Source organism: Coregonus lavaretus (genome assembly GCF_964263955.1).
Source record: "Coregonus lavaretus genome assembly, chromosome: 17".
NCBI classification, from domain to species: Eukaryota; Metazoa; Chordata; class Actinopteri; order Salmoniformes; family Salmonidae; genus Coregonus; species Coregonus lavaretus.
The window spans coordinates 49,237,908-49,260,474 of record NC_140004.1 but is presented as its reverse complement, the minus strand read 5'-3'; the positions used below and the strand labels follow the sequence as shown (position 1 = coordinate 49,260,474).

The window sequence follows — 22,567 nt, the reverse complement described above, 5'->3', positions numbered from 1 at the left end:
GTGAGAGTGTATGAACTAACATAGACCATGTTATTGGGTGTGAGAGAGTATGAACTAACAGAGACCATGTTATTGGGTGTGAGAGAGTATGAACTAACAGAGACCATGTTATTGGGTGTGAGAGAGTATGAACTAACAGAGACCATGTTATTGGGTGTGAGAGAGTATGAACTAACAGAGACCATGTTATTGGGTGTGAGAGAGTATGAACTAACAGAGACCATGTTATTGGGTGTGAGAGTGTATGAACTAACAGAGACCATGTTATTGGGTGTGAGAGTGTATGAACTAACAGAGACCATGTTATTGGGTGTGAGAGAGTATGAACTAACAGAGACCATGTTATTGGGTGTGAGAGTGTATGAACTAACATAGACCATGTTATTGGGTGTGAGAGTGTATGAACTAACAGAGACCATGTTATTGGGTGTGAGAGTGTATGAACTAACAGAGACCATGTTATTGGGTGTGAGAGTGTATGAACTAACAGAGACCATGTTATTGGGTGTGAGAGAGTATGAACTAACAGAGACCATGTTATTGGGTGTGAGAGTGTATGAACTAACAGAGACCATGTTATTGGGTGTGAGAGTGTATGAACTTACGGAGACCATGTTATTTCGTAGCTCCAGCAGGTGGTTCCGGAGCAGTTTGACATCTTTCGAGGTGGAGGCTCCAGCGTCCATCACAAACAGCCTCTCTGAGATCTGCAGGTCGTTGCCAAACCTGTTCCGGAGCTCCTTGAGTAGAGGCCTCTCCTTGTCGTATTCAAACTCCCCTCCAGCCCCCCGAGGCAGGCTAGCCACGTCAGCATGAGTCCCCACGAGGACCACCATCAGCGGGCTATGGATGCGACCTCCAAACGCTGGGGACGGACAGACACACTGTGTTACTGGTCAGCTCAACATTCCACTACAGCTAGATCTACTCCTAGCCCCCTACATTAATAGCTAAACTCCTACACCTGCATTCATATTTCTAACAAACTCATTCAAATCATTCTACTGTATGGATGCAGTCACTACTCTACTAACGGCAATACTGAACTGTCTGTCATGTGATGTTAAGACAGGCTGGAACCATGACAACATAGGAGAGAGGAGATGAGGACGAAGCGAGAGGTCAAGGGTTAGAGAGGAGGAGGGAAATATGACAAGACAAAGTAGACAGATACAGGATGATTATTTTCTACTTAAGGGTATTCCTTAGGACTTGATGAATGACTTAGTGGAGTCTGTCCTGAGCTGTGTGACTGGCTCTCAGATGTTACCCTGAGAGACTTTAACATGTTGAACCAGTATGTGGTCTGGCTGAGGGTCAGGGTCAGGGGAAGAAGGGTCAGGGTCAGGAGAAGAAGGGTCAGGGTCAGGAGAAGAAGGGTCAGGGTCAGGAGAAGAAGGGTCAGGGTCAGGAGAAGGGTCAGGAGAAGGGTCAGGTTCAGGAGAAGAAGGGTCAGGGTCAGGAGAAGGGTCAGGGTCAGGAGAAGGGTCAGGGTCAGGAGAAGAAGGGTCAGGGTCAGGAGAAGGGTCAGGGTCAGGGGAAGAAGGGTCAGGGTCAGGAGAAGAAGGGTCAGGGTCAGGAGAAGAAGGGTCAGGGTCAGGAGAAGAAGGGTCAGGGTCAGGGGAAGAAGGGTCAGGGTCAGGGGAAGAAGGGTCAGAGTCAGGGGAAGAAGGGTCAGGGGAAGAAGGGTCAGGGTCAGGAGAAGAAGGGTCAGGGTCAGGAGAAGGGTCAGGTTCAGGAGAAGAAGGGTCAGGGTCAGGAGAAGGGTCAGGGTCAGGAGAAGGGTCAGGGTCAGGAGAAGAAGGGTCAGGGTCAGGAGAAGGGTCAGGGTCAGGGGAAGAAGGGTCAGGGTCAGGAGAAGAAGGGTCAGGGTCAGGAGAAGAAGGGTCAGGGTCAGGAGAAGAAGGGTCAGGGTCAGGGGAAGAAGGGTCAGGGTCAGGGGAAGAAGGGTCAGAGTTAGGGGAAGAAGGGTCAGGGGAAGAAGGGTCAGGGTCAGGAGAAGAAGGGTCAGGGTCAGGAGAAGAAGGGTCAGCTAGTGGTTGTATTAATTTGGGATCTATCGCATCCCACAACTGTCCCAGACTATGTTTGGAATATTTATTTATTGCACAGAATAGAATAGGTCAACTTTTGTACTATGGGGGATAGTAGATTGACATGGGCTAGTGCTTTTGCTGTTCGTTAGGTCTACTCATCTTGTTGGCTGACGAAAAGTAAATGTGGACAGTTCTTCCAATATCTTCAATATGCACCTCGGAATTGGATAAGGACGCGCGCAGTTTCGTCCTTGATGTGTCTGCCTTCACTTGTAGCCTGTGAGAAAGACCCGATCAAGTGATGGAGAGCCATGTGAGTGAGAGGCGCTTCGGAGCAGGCAGCACTCCGGGAGAAGGGCACAACGCAGCACTCTGGGAGAAGCGCACAACGGCCACTGGCCGCAAAATAATATAATAATAATATAATATGCCATTTAGCAGCCGCTTTTATCCAAAGCGACTTACAGTCGTGCGTGCATAATTATTTTTTTTGTGTATGGGTGGTCCCGGGGATCGAACCCACTACCTTGGCGTTACAAGTGCAGTGCTCTTCCAGCTGAGCTACAGAGGACCAAAAGGCATGGATTTCTTTTGGGTGCATTACGGCCACACAAAGGTAATGCCGCTGGGAAATTAGAGGCAGTAGCAAGTTCTTGTCAAATTGTTAATGAGAGACTGATGAAGTGTATAACCTGAAAAAAAACAAACAAAGCAGAGCTCATGCCTTTCAAGCGACTTTTTTCAAATCATCATTAGTCGCATCATGCAGCCTTACAGGCTGACCAGACCAACGATCCGACCAGACCAACGATCCGACCATACCAACGATCCGACCAGACCAACGACCCGACCAGACCAACGATCCGACCAGACCAACGATTTGACCAGACCAACGATCTGACCAGACCAACGATCTGACCAGACCAACGATCTGACCAGACCAACGATCTGACCAGACCAACGATCTGACCAGACCAACGATCTGACCAGACCAACGATCTGACCAGACCAACGCGTTGCAAAATAAATGAACACATACATGTTAGTCTACTGTATGGATGCATCATTGCGCCCACACTGCTCGCGAGCGTCTACGTCTACGTAGCAAGGCGCTAAAACAGAACTTGGTTCTATTTGTGACGCTCGACGCGCTGCAAGTCCCCCATCTCCCATCTCCTCATTGGTTTTTAGGAGCTTATACCCACGTGGGTGATCGAAAGATGAACAGAGGTCCACACTCCAGTCCAGTTGGTGGTGGTAATGCACCTTAAAGTTGGTTGCCAACCGCCATATAAAGTCCAAAGAAGAAGAAGAAGAAGCCTGAAGGAAGAGAGAACCAGAAACTCACTCGGGTTACCCTTTTATCTGTGGATTAATTGCCGGAGTAGAGGACCTTGTGCATTTCAGGTAAAGTAACAACGCAATGTTTATATCCCAGGACAAATTAGCTAGCAACAGCAAGCTAGCTAGCTAAATTGCCATACATGTTTAATGGTTTTCAACCTGTCCCGAAGTTAATATACACTGCTCAAAAAAATAAAGGGAACACTAAAATAACACATCCTAGATCTGAATGAATGAAATAATCTTATTAAATACTTTTTTCTTTACATAGTTGAATGTGCTGACAACAAAATCACACAAAAATTATCAATGGAAATCAAATTTATCAACGCATGGAGGTCTGGATTTGGAGTCACCCTCAAAATTAAAGTGGAAAACCACACTACAGGCTGATCCAACTTTGATGTAATGTCCTTAAAACAATTCAAAATGAGGCTCAGTAGTGTGTGTGGCCTCCACGTGCCTGTACGACCTCCCTACAATGCCTGGGCATGCTCCTGATGAGGTGGCGGATGGTCTCCTGAGGGATCTCCTCCCAGACCTGGACTAAAGCATCCGCCAACTCCTGGACAGTCTGTGGTGCAACGTGGCGTTGGTGGACGAGCCAGTCCATAGCATCAATGCCTTCCTCTTGCAGGAACTGCTGACACACTCCAGCCACATGAGGTCTAGCATTGTCTTGCATTAGGAGGAACCCAGGGCCAACCGCACCAGCATATGGTCTCACAAGGGGTCTGAGGATCTCATCTCGGTACCTAATGGCAGTCAGGCTACCTCTACCGCTGTGCGGCCCCCCAAAGAAATGCCACCCCACACCATGACTGACCCACCGCCAAACCGGTCATGCTGGAGGATGTTGCAGGCAGCAGAACGTTCTCCACGGCGTCTCCAGACTCTGTCACGTCTGTCACATGCGCTCAGTGTGAACCTGCTTTCATCTGTGAAGAGCACAGGGCGCCAGTGGCGAATTTGCCAATCTTGGTGTTCTCTGGCAAATGCCAAACGTCCTGCACGGTGTTGGACTGTAAGCACAACCCCCACCTGTGGACGTCGGGCCCTCATACCACCCTCATGGAATCTGTTTCTGACCATTTGAGCAGACACATGCACATTTGTGGCCTGCTGGAGGTCATTTTGCAGGGCTCTGGCAGTGCTCCTCCTACTCCTCCTTGCACAAAGGCGGAGGTAGCAGTCCTGCTGCTGGGTTGTTGCCCTCCTACGGCCTCCTCCACATCTCCTGATGTACTGGCCTGTCTCCTGGTAGCGCCTCCATGCTCTGGACACTACGCTGACAGACACAGCAAACCTTCTTGCCACAGCTCGCATTGATGTGCCATCCTGGATGAGCTGCACTACCTGAGCCACTTGTGTGGGTTGTAGACTCCGTCTCATGCTACCACTAGAGTGAAAGCACCGCCAGCATTCAAAAGTGACCAAAACATCAGCCAGGAAGCATAGGAACTGAGAAGTGGTCTGTGGTCACCACCTGCAAAACCAGTCCTTTATTGGGGGTGTCTTGCTAATTGCCTATAATTTCAACCTGTTGTCTATTCCATTTGCACAACAACATGTGAAATGTATTGTCAAATCAGTGTTGCTTCCTAAGTGGACAGTTTGATTTCACAGAAGTGTGATTGACTTGGAGTTACATTGTGTTGTTTAAGTGTTCCCTTTATTTTTTTGAGCAGTGTAGTTGGTTCAGAGTTCGTTTTGATATTTCAACCTGCGTGTCCTGATCCTGTCTGGTGTGGATGGACAAAATCAACATGCGCGCGGTCTAGTCAGCATGTTACAATGTATTAAATATCAAAACATATAGAACAACTAAAGTTACATTAATAACTCTAAATTAAGCATATAGGAGTCCCTGTTTCTTTGTTAACCGCTCAACACAGAATAGCCGCATGTGCGCACTCCCTCAAATCGTTTGGAGAAAATATCCTTTCTATTTCATTCAGCTTTGTTCAATTGTATTCTTCATACTATAAAATACTATAAAATAATGCCACAGGATTCTAAGCAAATCTTGTCTGCTAAATGAACTAGTGTAGCCCACAGACATATGGCATAGCCACATCAGGACCTAACATAAGGACAACTCAGAGTATGCGATTCTGTTCTTCTGAAATAGACTACATTTTCTTGAATATCAAGTTTCTTTAGACCTGTCTAAAATGAATAATGGATTTATTGTGAAGGTGTAGGCTATATTACATGGATTTATTAGACTTTGTAAAATGTAGATGTTCCAAAGGTCTGCATCAGTGGCTTGTAGGCTATGTGTGGAAGCCAGGAGATGCTAAATGTGTTTATGTTAATTAACGGTCAATTACCGAGAGTTATTTGCTTGACAATCACCAGCTGACGAAATGTTGTGACCGCCACAGCCCTACTACTGATCATCTAGCTATGAGCTTCCAGATCCTCTCATGACCACCACATCTACTGACCATCTAGTTATGAGCTTAGAGATCCTCTCATGACCACCACCTCTACTGACCATCTAGCTATGAGCTTCCAGATCCTCTCATGACCACCACCTCTACTGACCATCTAGCTATGAGCTTCCAGATCCTCTCATGACCACCACCTCTACTGACCATCTAGTTATGAGCTTCCAGATCCTCTCATGACCACCACCTCTACTGACCATCTAGCTATGAGCTTCCAGATCCTCTCATGACCACCACATCTACTGACCATCTAGCTATGAGCTTCCAGATCCTCTCATGACCACCACCTCTACTGACCATCTAGCTATGAGCTTCCAGATCCTCTCATGACCACCACCTCTACTGACCATCTAGCTATGAGCTTCCAGATCCTCTCATGACCACCACCTCTACTGACCATCTAGTTATGAGCTTCCAGATCCTCTCATGACCACCACCTCTACTGACCATCTAGCTATGAGCTTCCAGATCCTCTCATGACCACCACCTCTACTGACCATCTAGCTATGAGCTTCCAGATCCTCTCATGACCACCACCTCTACTGACCATCTAGCTATGAGCTTCCAGATCCTCTCATGACCACCACCTCTACTGACCATCTAGCTATGAGCTTAGAGATCCTCTCATGACCACGGCTGACCATCTGGAGGCTTCAAGGTGCATTCAAACAGACATGATCTAGAACACTGAAAAAGACATGATCTAGAAGCACTGAAACAGACTTGATTTAGAAGCACTGAAACAGACTTGATTTAGAAGCACTGAAACAGACTTAATCTAGAAGCACTCAAACAGACTTGATTTAGAAGCACTGAAACAGACTTAATCTAGAAGCACACAAATGATATAGAAGCACTGAAACAGACATGATCTAGAAGCAGTGAAACAGACGATCTAAAAATTTAATTTAAATTTAATTTAATTTAATATAATATGCCATTTAGCAGACGCTTTTATCCAAAGCGACTTACAGTCATGCGTGCATACATTTTTGTGTATGGGTGGTCCCGGGGATCGAACCCACTACCTTGGCGTTACAAGCGCCGTGCTCTACCAGCTGAGCTACAGAGGACCACTGTTGTAGCCTATATTTCTTTTTTAATGACTTGTTGTTTATTTTGCTTAACAGGTGGTCTGAGATTCTGTAATGAAAAGCTCTATAACAGTTGAATAAATGCTGATGATTATTCTGGTTTAGAGGACAGGGTAGCTACCTATAGGATCCTGCGGTAGCGTTAAGGCCTTCAACATGTTGAGCCAGTATGTAGCCTGGCTGAGCTGAGTCTCGTACGGTTCCTCCAGACTGAATAGCACCAGGTGAATGGCTGTAGGGTCGTTGGCAGCAAAGTAGTCGTAAGAACAGTAGTACACAGGGTTACCGCTGAACTCCCAAACACTGAAGTCTCCTACACCTAGAGATATAGAGAGAGACAGAGAGACAGAGAGAGAGAGACAGAGAGACAGAGAGAGAGAGAGAGAGAGAGACAGAGAGAGAGAGAGAGACAGAGAGAGAGAGAGAGAGACAGAGAGACAGAGACAGAGAGAGAGAGAGAGACAGAGAGAGAGAGAGAGAGACAGAGAGACAGAGAGAGAGAGAGAGAGAGAGACAGAGAGAGAGAGAGACACAGAGAGAGAGAGAGAGACAGAGAGACACAGAGAGAGAGAGAGAGAGAGAGAGAGAGAGAGAGAGAGAGAGAGAGAGAGAGAGGGAGAGAGAGAGAGAGTTGAAAGAATACAGCACAAAAACAAACAACCTGAAAGTAAATAGCAGTTATTAGGAGCACAAATCAGTCTTCTTTGACTGGAACTCCTCTAGTACAGGTTAAGGGTTAAGGGTTAGGGGTTAAGGGTTAAGGGTTAGGGGTTAAGGGTTAGAGCAGCGTTTCCCAAACTCGGTCCTGGGGACCCCAAAGCGTGCACGTTTTGGTTTTTGCCCTAGTACTTGACAGCTGACATCAAAGCTTGATGATTAGTTGATTATTTGAATCAGCTGTGTAGTGGTAGGGCAAAAACCAAAACATGCACCCCTTGGGGTCCCGAGGACGGAGTTTGGGAAACGCTGGGTTAGAGGATAGGGGTCAGACTAGTATTCACCATTGGGATAGAGGATAGGGGTCAGACTAGTATTCACCATTGGGTTAGAGGATAGGGGTCAGACTAGTATTCACCATTGGGTTAGAGGATAGGGGTATTCACCATTGATGTTAGTGTTCTGGATGTCGATGGCTCTGGTGGCGAGGTCGTCGGCTGAGGAGAGCGCGTTGGTGACGGGGCTGAACACTTCCAGGACTCCCTTGGTCAGGCTGGGCTCAAACATCATACTGCGACTCCGCACACTGACGTTCTCACAGCCAGGGTACAGGTTGGAGATACTCACTGACACTACAGAGACACGCAGAATGAATATAGACACCGACGTTCTCACAGCCAGGGTACAGGTTGGAGACTGAAGTCAAGAAGTGAATATAATATATCTAATAATATAATATATCTAATAATATACGTTCTGACCACCAGGTGGAGCTGCTACCTCATAGAACAATATAGACTCACAGTAGCAGCCCCATCTATTACATGGACCTGAGTGAGTGGATGGGTGGGTGGGTGGATGAGTGACTAGTGTGTGTGTGTGTGTGTCACCTGCCCTGAGCCATTTTCCAGGTAAATATTTAGTTACACCTCAGTGAACCCAATGACACAGAGCAGTTTGTCCTCTCAGAACTCTGGCCTTCCAGACATACTGTCTAGAAATACTAAACTATACTACCATAGTCCTTACTGCCATCAAAGATCGATCTCTCTCTCTCTCTCTCTCTCTCTCTCTCTCTCTCTCTCTCTCTCGTTACTTGATGTGGAATAGAGTTCCATGTAGTCATGGCTCTATGTAGTACTGTGCGCCTCCCATAGTCTGTTCATGACTTGGGGACTGTGAAGAGACCTCTGGTGGCATGTCTTCTGGGATATGCATGGGTGTCCGAACTGTGTGCCAGTAGTTTAAACAGACAGCTCGGTTCATTCAACATGTCAATACCTCTCACAAATACAAATAGTGATGAAGTCAATCTCTCCTCCACTTTGAGCCAGGAGAAATTGACATGCAAATTATTATTGTTAGTTCTCTGTGTACATCCAAGGGCCAGCCGTGCTGCCCTGTTCTGAGCCAATTGCAATTTTCCTATGTCCCTCTTTGTGGCACCTGACCACACAACTGAACAGTAGTCCAGGTGCGACAAAACTAGGGCCTGTAGGACCTGCCTTGTTGATAGTGCTGTTAAGAAGGTAGAGCAGCGCTTTATTATGGACAGACTTCTCCCCATCTTAGCTACTGTTGTATCATTATGTTTTGACCATGACAGTTTACAATCCAGGGTTACTCCAAGCAATTTAGTCTCCATAACTTGCTCAATTTCCACATTATTCATTACAGGATTTAGATGAGGTTTAGAGTTTTGTAAATGATTTGTCCCAAATACAATGCTTTTAGTTTTTGAAATATTTAGGACTAACTTATTCCTTGCCACCCATTCTGAAACTAACTGCAGCTCTTTGTTAAGTGTTGCAGTCATTTTAGTTGCTGTAGTAGCTGACGTGTATAGTGTTGAGTCATCCGCATACATAGACACACTGGCTTTACTCAAAGCCAATGGCATGTCGTTAGTAAAAATTGAAAAGAGTAAGGGGCTTAGACAGCTGCCCTGGGGAATTCCTGATTCTACCTGGATTATGTTGGAGAGGCTTCCATTAAAGAACACCCTCTGTGTTCTGTTAGACAGGTAACTCTTTATCCACAATATAGCAGGGGGAGTAAAGCCATAACACATACATTTTTCCAGCAGCAGATTATGATCGATAATGTCAAAAGCACACTGAAGTCTAACAAAACAGCCCCCCCAATCTTTTTATCATCAATTTCTCTCAGCCAATCATCAGTCATTTGTGTAAGTGCTGTGCTTGTTGAAAGTCCTTCCCTATAAGCGTGCTGAAAGTCTGTTATCAATTAGTTTACTGTAAAATAGCATTTTATCTAGTCAAATACCATCTTTTACAAAACTTTACTAAGGGTTGGTAACAGGCTGATTGGTTGGCTACTTGAGCCAGTAAAGGGGGCTTTACTATTCTTTATTTAACTAGGCAAGTCAGTTAAGAACAAATTCTTATTTATTTACAATGACAGCCTACACCGGCCAAACCCGGACGACGCTGGGCCAATTGTGCGCCCTGTGGGACTCTCAATCACGACCGGTGATTGTGATACAGCCTGGAATCGAACCAGGGGATCTGTAGTGACGCCTCAAGCACTGAGATGCAGTGCCTTAGACCGCTGCGCCACTCGTGAGCGCATGGTAAATAGGAGTGGCCTCAGTACATTTCCATCCAAGTTTTCAGACCCCGGTGGCTTGTCATTGTTGATCGACAATAATACTTTTTTCACCTCTTCCACACTTACTTTACGGATTTCAAAATTACAAAGCTTGTCTTCCATAATTTGGTCAGATATACTTGGATGTATAGAGTCAGCGTTTGTTGCTGGCATGTCATGCCTAAATTTGCTAATCTTGCCAATAAAAAATTCATTAAAGTAGTTGGCAATATCAGTGGGTTTTGTGATGAATGAGCCATCTGATTCAATGAATGATGGAGCGGAGTTTTCCTTTTTTCCCAAAATGTCATTTAAGGTGCTCCAAAGCTTTTTACTATCATTCTTTATGTCATTTATCTTTGTTTCATAGTGTAGTTTCTTCTTATTTTATTCAGTTTAGTCACATGATTTCTCAATTTGCAGTACGTTGGCCAATCGGTTGTACAGCCAGACCTATTTGCCATCTCTTTTGCCTCATCCCTCTCAACCATACAATTTTTCAATTCCTCATCAATCCACAGGGATTTAACAGTTTTTACAGTCATTTTCTTAATGGGTGCTTATTAGTAACTGGAATAAGCAATTTCATAAATGTGTCAAGTGCCGCATCTGGTTGCTCGCCATTACCAACAAATATTAGTCACATCAACAACATTGGAATCACTACAAAACGTATTGTATGACCTCTTATACACTATATTAGGCCCAGCCTTTGGAACTTTGGTTTTCCTAGATATGGCTACTATATTGGACTCTATGGACAATTCCTTCGACCTCATTGCTTGGTTTTTGCTCTAACATGCACTGTCAACTGTGTGACCTTAGACAGATGTGTGCCTTTCCAAATCATGTCCAATCAATTAAATGACTCCAATCAAGTTGTAGAAACATCTCAAGGATGATCAATGGAAACAGGATGCACCTGAGCTCAATTTCGAGTCTCATAGCGAAGGGTCTGAATACTTATGTAAATAAGATATTTATATATATTTTTTTTATATAGTTGAACATTTCTGGGTCTGAAAAGATTTAAGTCAAAACTGTAACTGGGCCACTCTGGAACTCTGTGTTTTAAGGTGAAAGGTCAATTCATCTCCCTGGTGGAAAGCAGACTGAACCAGGTTTTCTTCTAGGATTTTGCCTGTTTCTTTTTATATTGAAAAACTCCTCAGTCTTTAATGATTACAAAAATACCCATAACATGATGCAGCCACCACTATGCTTGAACATATGGAGAGTTGTCACGCCCTGGCTCTGGGGACTCTTAAATGTTGAGCCAGGGTGTGGAGTTTCTATGTCATATTTTCTATGTTGTGTTTTCTAGATCGTGTAGATCTATGTTGGCCAGGGTGGTTCCCAATCAGAGGCAGCTGTAGCTCATTGTCTCTGATTGGGGACCATACTTAGGCAGCCGTTTGGCACCAGTCTGGGTGGGATCTTGTTCCGCTCAGCCCAGTCAAAACTGTTCGCTGCTCTGGCACCCCAATGGTGCAACAAGCTCCCTCACGACGCCAGGACAGCGGAGTCACTCACCACCTTCCGGAGACATTTGAAACCCCACCTCTTTAAGGAATACCTGGGATAGGATATAGTAATCCTCTACACCCCCTTACCCCAACCCACCCCCCCCCCCCAATTAAAAAAAAAAAAAAAAAAAAAAAAAAAGATTCTATATAATAAAAATGATTTTAAAAAATAAATAAACATTGTAAAGTGGTTATCCCACTGGCTATATAGGTGAATGCACCAATTTGTAAGTCGCTCTGGATAAGAGCGTCTGCTAAATGACGTAAATGTAAAGGTTTGTTTTGTGTAACCTAGGACTTCACGTATCGTTTGTTTGTTGTTTTGTGTAGTGTTAAGTACGTAATAAAATGTACGCTTATTGCGCTGCGCCTTGGTCCGTCTCATCAGTAAACGATCGTGACAAGAGTGGTACAGGATGTGTTGTATGGGATTTGCACCAAACATAACACTTTGTATTCAGGACAAAAAGTTAATTACTTTGACACTTTTTTGCAATATTACTTTAGTGCCTTGTTCCAAAGAGGATGCATGTTTTGGAATATTTTGATTCTGTACAGGCTTCCTTACTTTCACTCTGCCAATTAAGTTAGTATTGCAGAGTAACTACAATGTTGTTGATCCATCCTCAGTTTTCTCCTATCACAGCCACCAAACTCTGTAACTGTTTTAAAGTCACCATCGGCCTCATGGTGAAATCCCTGAGCAGTTTCCATCCTCTCCGGCAACTGAGTTAGGAAGGACACCTGTATCTTTGTAGTGATACACCATTCAAAGTGTAATGAATAACTTCACCATGCTCAAAGGGGTATTCAATTTGTGCTTTTTAATTTTTTACCCATCTACCAATAGGTACCCTTCTTTGCGAGGAATTGGAAAACCTCCCTGGTCTTTGTGGTTGAATCTGTGTTCATGGGGTCTGACATTAGGGGGTAAGTCAGTGATAAATCTAAATGTAATTTTAAATTCAGGCTATAACACAACAACATTTGGGGTCTTTCTAAAGGCACTGTAATTCCATTGAACGGGGTATGGTAGTAGGTGCCAGTTGCAACGGTTTGTGTCAAGAAACTGCTGGGTATTTCACGCTCAACAGTTTCCTGTGTGTATCAAGAATGGTCCACCATCCAAAGGACATCCAGCCAACTTGACACAACTGTGGGAAGCATTGGAGTCAACATGGGGGTGCAACTCAATATTAGGAAGGTATTCCTAATGTTTTGTACACTCAGTGTCTATATCTTGCTCTCTCCTCTGTGTGTGTGTGTGTGTGTGTGTGTGTGTGTGTGTGTGTGTGTGTGTGTGTAATGTATATTCCCGACTCTGATATTTCTTAATTTCTTTCTTTTTACTTTTTTGATTATTTGATTTATTAGGATCCCCATTAGCCGACGCCAATGGTGACAAATCAAATTTTATTTGCCACATGTGCCGAATACAACAGGTGTAGACATTACAGTGAAATGCTTACTGACAAGCCCTTAACCAACAATGTAGTTTTTTTTAATAAATAAAAAAATAAAAAAGTGTTAAGTAAAAAATAGGCAAATAATTCAAGAGCAGCAGTAAAATAAAATAACAGTAGGGAGCCTATATACAGGGGGTACCGGTACAGAGTCAATGTGCGGGGGCACCGGCTAGTCGAGGTAATTGAGGTAATATGTACATGTGGGTAGAGTTAAAGTGACTATGCATAGATAATAAACAGAGTAGCAGCAGCTTAATACGGGGGGACAATGCATATAGTCCGGGTAGCCATGATTAGCTGTTCAGGAGTCTTATGGCTTGGGGGTAGAAGCTGTTAAGAAGCCCTTTGGACCTAGACTTGGCACTCCAGTACCGCTTGCCGTGCGGTAGCAGAGAGGACAGTCTATGACTAGGGTGGCTGGAGTCTTTGACAATTTTGAGGGCTTTCCTCCGACACCGCCTGGTATAGAAGTCCTGGATGGCAGTAAGCTTGGCCCCAGTGATGTACTGGGCCGTACGCACTACCCTCTGTAGTGCCTTGCGGTCGGAGGCCGAGCAGTTGGTATGGCAACCACCGTAAGACAGCTAGTCTTACTCCTGAGTGGCGCAGTGGTCTAAGGCACTGCATCGCAGTGCTAACTGTGCCACTAGAGATCCTGGTTCGAATCCAGGCTCTGTCGCAGCCGGCCGCGACCGGGAGACTCATGGGCGGCGCACAATTTGCCCAGCGTCGTCCAGGGTAGGGGAGGGAATGGCCGGCAGGGATGTAGCTCAGTTGATAGAGCATGGCATTTGCAACGCCAGGGTTGTGGGTTCGTTTCCCACGGGGGGCCAGTAAAAAAATAAAAAAAATAAAAATATATATGTATTCACTAACCGTAAGTCGCTCTGGATAAGAGCGTCTGCTAAATGACTAAAATGTAAAATGTAAAATAATGAAAAACACATTACAGACAAAATACTTTACAATTTACATACATTTAAAAACATTAACATGTAGTGTGTGTGTGTGCATCTATCAGTTACACATACATGTCAGTACATACACACAACAAGTAGGTCATACGGGGGAGATGCGTTGTGCCGTGAGGTGTTGCTTTATTTGTTTTTTGAAACCAGTTTTGCTTTTCACTTGGTCTATATAAGATGGAAGAAGGTCCATGCACTCATGGCTCTGTATAATACTGTACATTTCCTTGAATTTGTTCTAGAACTGGGGACTGTGAAAAGACCCCTGGTGGCATGTCTGGTGGGGTAAGTGTGTGTGTCAGTGCTGTGTGTAAGTTGACTATGCAAACAATTTGGAATTTCCAACACATTAATGTTTCTTATAAAAAGAAGAAGTGATGCAGTCAGTCGTTCCTCAACTCTTAGCCAAGAGAGACTGGCATGCATAGTATTAATATCAGCCCTCTGATTACAATGAAGAGCAAGATGTGCTGCTCTGTTCTGGGCCAGCTGCAGCTTAACTAGGTATTTCTTTGCAGCACTTGACCACACGACTGGACAATAATCAAGATCAGATAAAAGTGGAGCCTGCAGGACTTGCTTTTTATAGTGTGGTGTCAAAAAAGCAAAGCATCTCATATTACGGACAGACCTCTCCCCATCTTTACAACCATTGAATCTATATGTTTTAACCATGACAGTTTACTTTCTAAGGTAACGCCAAGTAATTTATTCTCCTCAACTTGTTCAACAGCCACACCATTCATTACCATATTCAGCTGAGGTCTAGAACTTAGGGAATGATTTGTACCAAATACAATGCTCTTCGTTTTAGAGATGTTCACGACCAGTTTATTAGTGGCCACCCATTCCAAAACAGACTGCAACTCTTTGTTAAGGGTTTCAGTGACTTCATTAGCTGTGGTTGCTGATGCGTATATGGTTGAATCATCAGCATACATGGACACACATGCTTTGTTTAATGCCAGTGGCAGGTCATTGGTAAAAATAGAAAAGAGTAGAGGGCCTAGAGAGCTGCCCTGCGGTACACCACACTTTACATGTTTGACATTAGAGAAGCTTCCATTAAAGAAAACCCTCTGAGTTCTATTAGATAGATAGCTCTGAATCCACGATATGGCAGAGGTTGAAAAGCCATTAGACAAGTAATAATACAATAATATCAAAGGCTGCACTGAAATCTAACAGTACAGCTCCAACCATCTTATTATTATCAATTTCTTTCACCCAATCATCAATCATTTGTGTTTGTGCAGTACATGTTGAGTGCCCTTCTCTATAAGCATGTTAATTTGATTACAGAGAAGTAGCTTTGTATTTGGTCAAATACCATTTTTTCCAACATTTTGCTAAGAGCTGGCAGCAAGCTGATAGGTCTGCTGACAGAATCAGTAAAGGCCATTTTACCACTCTTGGGTAGCGGAATGACTTTGGCTTCCCTCCAGGCCTGAGGACAAAGACTTTCCTCTAGGCTCAGATTATAGATATGACAGATAGGAGTGGCTATAGAGTCAGCTACCATCCTCAGTAGCTTTCCATCTAAGTTGTCAATGCCAGGAGGTTTGTCATTATTGATCGATAACAATAATTTTCCCACCTCTCCCACACTAACTTTACAAAATTCAAACTTGCAATGCTTTTCTTTCAATATTAGTTTTCTTAAAACATGAGTACGATGGCTCACTGTTCATTGTTGGCATTTCCTGCCTAAGTTTGCCCACTTTGCAAATGAGGTAATCAAAATAATTGGCAACATCAAATGGTTTTGTGATGAATAAGCCACCTGATTCGATGAAAGATGAATTTGTATTTCTGCCAATAATTTCATTTAAAGTACTCCACAGTTATTTTTCTGATAATTCTTTATATCATTGCTCTTGGCTTCATAATAAAGTTCCTTCTTCTTTTCAGATGTGCAGCCAGACTTATTAGCCACTCCTTTTGCCCCGTCTCTTTCAACCAGACAGTTTTTCAATTCCTCATCAATCCATGGAGCCTTAACAGTTCTAACAGTCAGTTTCCTAACAGGTGCATGTTGATCAATAATTGGAAGAAGCAATTTCATAAATTCATCAAGTGCAGCGTCTGGATGCTCCTTATTAATCACATCAGACCAACAAATATTTTTTACATCAACCACATACGAGTCACAGCAACATCTTTTGTATGATCTCTTATACACTATTTTAGGCCCAGCTTTTGGAACTTTAGCTTTCCTGGATATAGCCACTATATTGTGATCACTGCATCCAATGGGTACGGATACAGCTTTAGAACAAAGTTCTACAGTATTAGTAAAAGTGATCAATACATGTGGATGATCTTATTCCTGTAGGGTTTATAAACACCCTGGTAGGTTGAATAATAACCTGAACCAGATTACAGGCACTGGTTACAGTGAGAAGCTTCCTCTTGAGCGGACAGCTTAATGAAAACCAGTTAATTTTCAGGTCCACAAGAAAGTAGACCTCTCTGTTCACATCACATACACTATCAAGCATTTCTCACACATTATTTAGATACTGACTGTTAGCACTTGGTGGCCTATAGCAACACCCCAAATGAAAAGGCTTTAGATGTGCCAGGTGAACCTGCAACCACAACACTTCAATAACACTTCAATAACACTTCACATAAGATCTTCTCTAAGCATTACAGGGATATGGCTCTGAATATATACAGCAACACCTCCCCCATAAGCATTTCTGTCTCTGTATTGTTTTGTAATGCTAGGTATTACTGCACTGTTGGAGATAGAAACACAAGCATTTCGCTGCACCTCCTATAACATCTGCAAATCTGTGTACGAGACCAATAAACTTTGATTAGATTTGGATTAGATTTAATCTGTTCTAACAATTTATTGTCCAAAATCAATTAGACTTAATTACATCAAATCAAATTTTATTCGTCACATGCGTCGAATACAACAGGTGTAGACCTTACCGTGAAATGCTAAAGTAAAAAATAAAATAAAAAGTAACACAATAAAATAACTATAACAAGGCTATATACAGAGGGTACTGGTACCGAGTCAATGTGCGGGGGTACAGGTTAGTCCAGGTAATTTGTACATGTAGGTAGGGGTAAAGTGACTATACATAGATAATAGACAGCGAGTAGCAGCAGTGTAAAAACAAAGGTAAATAGTCCGGGTGGCATTTTGATTAATTGTTCAGCAGTTTTATGGCTTGGGGGTAGAAGCTGTTAAGGAGCCTTTTGGACCTAGACTTGGCGCTCCGGTACCGCTTGCCGTGCTGTAGCAGAGAGATCAGTCTATGACTTGGGTGACTGGAGTCCCAGACAATTCTTTGGGCCTTCCTCTGACACCATGATAGTTTGTTGGTGATGTGGGCACCAAGGAACATGAAACTCTCGACCCGCTCCACTACAGCCCTGTCGATGTGAATGGGGGCGTGTTCGGCCCTCCTTTTCCTGTAGTCCACAATCAGCTCCTTTGTCTTGCTCACGTTGAGGGAGAGGTTGTTGTCCTGGCACCACACTGCCAGGTCTCTGACCTCCTCCCTATAGGCTGTCTCATCATTGTCGGTGATCAGGCCTACCACTGTTGTGTCATCAGCAAACTTAATGATGGTGTTGGAGTCGTGCCTGGCCATGCAGTCATGGGTAAACAGGGAGTACAGGAGGGGACTGAGCACGCACCCCTGAGGGGTCCCAGTGTTGAGGATCAGCGTGGCAGATGTGTTGTTGCCTACCCTTACCACCTGGGGGCGGCCTTCAGGAAGTCCAGGATCTAGTTGCAGAGGGAGGTGTTTAGTCCCAGGGTCCTTAGCTTATTGATGAGCTTTGTGGGCACTATGATGTTGAAAGGGCAGTGTGGAGTGCGATTGGGTCATCTGTGCATTTGTTGGGGCGGTATGCAAATTGGAGTGGGTCTAGGGTTTACAGGATGATGGTGTTGATGTGAGCCATGACCAGCCTTTCAAAGCACTTCATGGCTACTGACGTGAGTGCTACGGGTCGGTAGTCATTTAGGCAGGTTGCCTTCGCTTTCTTGGGCACAGGGACTATGGTGGTCTGCTTGAAACTTGTAGGTATTACAGACTCTGTCAGGGAGAGGTTGAAAATATCAGTGAAGACACTTGCCAGTTGGTCCGCGCATGCTCTGAGTACACGTCTTGGTAATCCGTCTGGCCCCGCAGCTTTTTAATGTCCCGTTGGTAGGATAGTCTGGAACGAAGATCATCCAGTTTATTCTCCAGTGACGTTGGCTAATAGAATGGATGGTAGAGGCGGGTTACCCACTCGCCGACAAATTCTCACATGGCACCCCGATCTCCGCCCCCTGTATTTCCGTCTTTTCTTCATGCGAATGACGGCGATTTGGGCCTAGCAGTATATCCTTATTAAATAAAAAATATGTGTCCAGTTCGAGGTGAGTAATCGCTGTTCTGATATCCAGAAGCTATTTTCGGTCATTAGAGATGGTAGCAGCAACATTATGTACAAAATAAGTTATAAACAACGCGAAAACACACAAAATAGCACGGTTGGTTAGGAGCCCATGAAACGGCAGCCATCCCCTCCGCCACCATTATCAATCATGGTTCAAAATAGGTTGGGAAGCACTCTACTATACTACCATACTGACTATACACTATACTACCATACTGACTATACACTATACTACCATACTGACTATACACTATACTACCATACTGACTATACACTATACTACCATACTGACTATACACTATACTACCATACTGACATACTGACTATACACTATACTACCATACTGACTATACTGACTATACACTATACTACCATACTGACTATACACTATACTACCATACTGACTATACACTATACTACCATACTGTCTACACACTATACTACCATACTGACTATACACTATACTACCATACTGACTATACACTATACTACCATACTGACTATACACTATACTACCATACTGACTATACACTATACTACCATACTGACTATACACTATACTACCATACTGTCTACACACTATACTACCATACTGACTATACACTATACTACCATACTGACTGTTTTCCTGTCAAACACAGGCCTGGGCCAGAGACATGAACATCCTAATAATATGAACCCACTATGGTGAGCTGGGTTGTTGGGGTGGAGATAAGTCATAACTTATCCTGGGCCTTGATAAGTTGCTACGTGGCTACGGTTCATCCTCAGCCATTAAAATCAGTGTGTCCCTGTGTGTGTGTGTGTGTGTGTGTGTGTGTGTGTGTGTGTGTGTGTGTGTGTGTGTGTGTGTGTGTGAAGCCTACCTGCAGCCTTGCCGTCCATGGGTGAGTTGGGGTGTCGTGCGGTGTTGTTGCCGCGTGGTCGTCTCCTCCTGAAGAAGCTCCGCAGGATGCCACACTTCAGACTCTCCAGGAGGGAGCTCTTCCCACAGCCACAGTGGCCCAGCATTTTCAGCTTGACCCGGGGCTGGGGGGTGCTGGTGGGACGCAGGGCCTGGATGTAGCTGCCTTTATGGTTGTTCTGGGGAGGGGGGGGGCAATCAGATCATATAACAACTCCTGAGTGAAGAGAAATACTACTATAGACCTGAGGTAGCGGTTTAAACTTTTATGAACTGACATTTCCCTTCTGTCATATGCTGAGAAAGAGAAGGAGGGAGGGAGGGAGGGAGGGAAGGAGGAAGGAAGAGAGGAAGGAGGGAGGAAGGGAGGAAGGAAGGAAGGAGGGGGAAGGAGGGAGGAAAGATGGAAGGACGGAGGAAGGAGGAAGAGAGGAAGGAAGGAAGGAAGGAAGGAAGGAAGGAAGGAAGGAAGGAAGGAAGGAAGGGAGGAAGGAGGGAGGAAAGAAGGATGCATTTCACTACTCAAATGGATGAGGTGAGTTTTCCTACTTACAATGTAAAGCACTTTCAGCGGTGCAAAATAATACAACTGTATTTAATTACTATTAATATATTTTGTACCATATCGTTATTATATGGACCAATAACCAGAAATTATACACAAGCACGTTCCTTCCTCTCCGGCATCTGAGTTAGGACGCCTGTATTTTGGGTGCATTGATACACCATCGAAAGTGTAATTTATAACTTTCCGTGCTCAAAGGGTTATTCAATGTCTGCTTTTTTTTTTTTTTTTTTTACCCATCTACCAATCGGTGCCCTTCTTTGTTAGGCATTGGAAAACCTCCCTGGTCTTTGTGGTTAAATCTGTGTTTGAAATTCACTGCTCGACTGAGGGACATTACAGATAATTGAATGTGTGGGGTACAGAGATGAGGTACTCATTCAAAAATTATGTTAAACACTATTATTGCACACAGAGTGAGTCCATGCAACTTATTATGTGACTTGTTAAGCACATTTTTACTCCTGAACTTATTTAGGCTTGCCATAACAAAGGGGTTGAATACTTATTGACTCAAGACATTTCAGCGTTTCATTTTATATTCATTTGAAAAAATGTCAACTTTGACATTATGGGGTATTGTGTGTAAGCCAGTGACAAAACAATTTTAAATTCAGGCTGTAACACAACAAAACAGTCAAGGGGTTCAAGAGTTTCTAAAAACATAATTCCACTTTGACATTATAAACTGCTCAAAGAAATTAAGGGAACACTAAAATAACACATCCTAGACCTGAATGAATGAAATAATCTTATTAAATACTTTTTTCTTTACATAGTTGAATGTGCTGACAACAAAATCACACAAAAATTATCAATGGAAATCAAATTTATCAACCCATGGAGGTCTGGATTTGGAGTCACCCTCAAAATTAAAGTGGAAAACCACACTACAGGCTGATCCAACTTTGATGTAATGTCCTTAAAACAAGTCAAAATGAGGCTCAGTAGTGTGTGTGGCCTCCACGTGCCTGTATGACCTCCCTACAACGCCTGGGCATGCTCCTGATGAGGTGGTGGATGGTCTCCTGAGGGATCTCCTCCCAGACCTGGACTAAAGTATCCGCCAACTCCTGGACAGTCTGTGGTGCAACGTGGCGTTGGTGGATGGAGCGAGACATGATGTCCCAGATGTGCTCAATTGGATTCAGGTCTGGGGAACGGGCGGGCCAGTCCATAGCATCAATGCCTTCCTCTTGCAGGAACTGCTGACACACTCCAGCCACATGAGGTCTAGCATTGTCTTGCATTAGGAGGAACCCAGGGCCAACCGCACCAGCATATGGTCTCACAAGGGGTCTGAGGATCTCATCTCGGTACCTAATGGCAGTCAGGCTACCTCTGGCGAGCACATGGAGGGCTGTGCGGCCCCCCAAAGAAATGCCACCCCACACCATGACTGACCCACCGCCAAACCGGTCATGCTGGAGGATGTTGCAGGCAGCAGAACGTTCTCCACAGCGTCTCCAGACTCTGTCACGTCTGTCACATGTGCTCAGTGTGAACCTGCTTTCATCTGTGAAGAGCACAGGGCGCCAGTGGCTGTTCTCTGGCAAATGCCAAACGTCCTGCACGGTGTTGGGCTGTAAGCACAACCCCCACCTGTGGACGTCGGGCCCTCATTCCACCCTCATGGAGTCTGTTTCTGATCGTTTGAGCAGACACATGCACATTTGTGGCCTGCTGGAGGTCATTTTGCAGGGCTCTGGCAGTGCTCCTCCTGCTCCTCCTTGCACAAAGGCGGAGGTAGCAGTCCTGCTGCTGGGTTGTTGCCCTCCTACGGCCTCCTCCACGTCTCCTGATGTACTGGCCTGTCTCCTGGTAGCGCCTCCATGCTCTGGACACTACGTTGACAGACACAGCAAACCTTCTTGCCACAGCTCGCATTGATGTGCCATCCTGGATGAGCTGCACTACCTGAGCCACTTGTGTGGGTTGTAGACTCCGTCTCATGCTACCACTAGAGTGAAAGCACCGCCAGCATTCAAAAGTGACCAAAACATCAGCCAGGAAGCATAGGAACTGAGAAGTGGTCTGTGGTCACCACCTGCAAAATCAGTCCTTTATTGGGGGTGTCTTGCTAATTGCCTATAATTTCCACCTGTTGTCTATTCCATTTGCACAACAACATGTGAAATGTATTGTCAATCAGTGTTGCTTCCTAAGTGGACAGTTTGATTTCACAGAAGTGTGATTGACTTGGAGTTACATTGTGTTATTTAAGTGTTCCCTTAATTTTTTTTGAGCAGTGTACTTTATGGCACAGAGATAGAGATTCAATTCAAATTACACAAACACACAAACAATTTGAAAACCAATACAATTTTGACAATTATGTTAGGTGAAATCCCCCAGTGTGCCATCACAGCAGCAAAATGTGTGACCTGCTGCCACAAGAAAAGGTCAACCAGTAGGTCAGAAACACCTATATTTATCTGCCTATTTATTCCCGTCATTCATACATTCTACTATTTGCAGATTGTCACAACACTGTGCATAGTTTATGTAACATTTTAAATGTTATCCTA

The 22,567-nt window shown here is 44.3% G+C and overlaps 1 protein-coding gene across 1 annotated transcript in view; it reads right to left on the bottom strand.

The window, feature by feature from the left end:
• dapk1 (death-associated protein kinase 1) overlaps positions 1–22,567 on the bottom strand; it is a 194,688-nt gene that overhangs the window by 29,388 nt on the left and 142,733 nt on the right. The window contains exons 21-24 of the mRNA XM_084181176.1: positions 19,437–19,653; positions 8,031–8,216; positions 7,049–7,246; positions 606–865 (exon numbers count right to left, since the gene is read on the bottom strand). Coding sequence (XP_084037302.1) covers positions 606–865; positions 7,049–7,246; positions 8,031–8,216; positions 19,437–19,653 — 861 coding nt within the window. The remainder of the gene's footprint in view (positions 1–605; positions 866–7,048; positions 7,247–8,030; positions 8,217–19,436; positions 19,654–22,567) is intronic.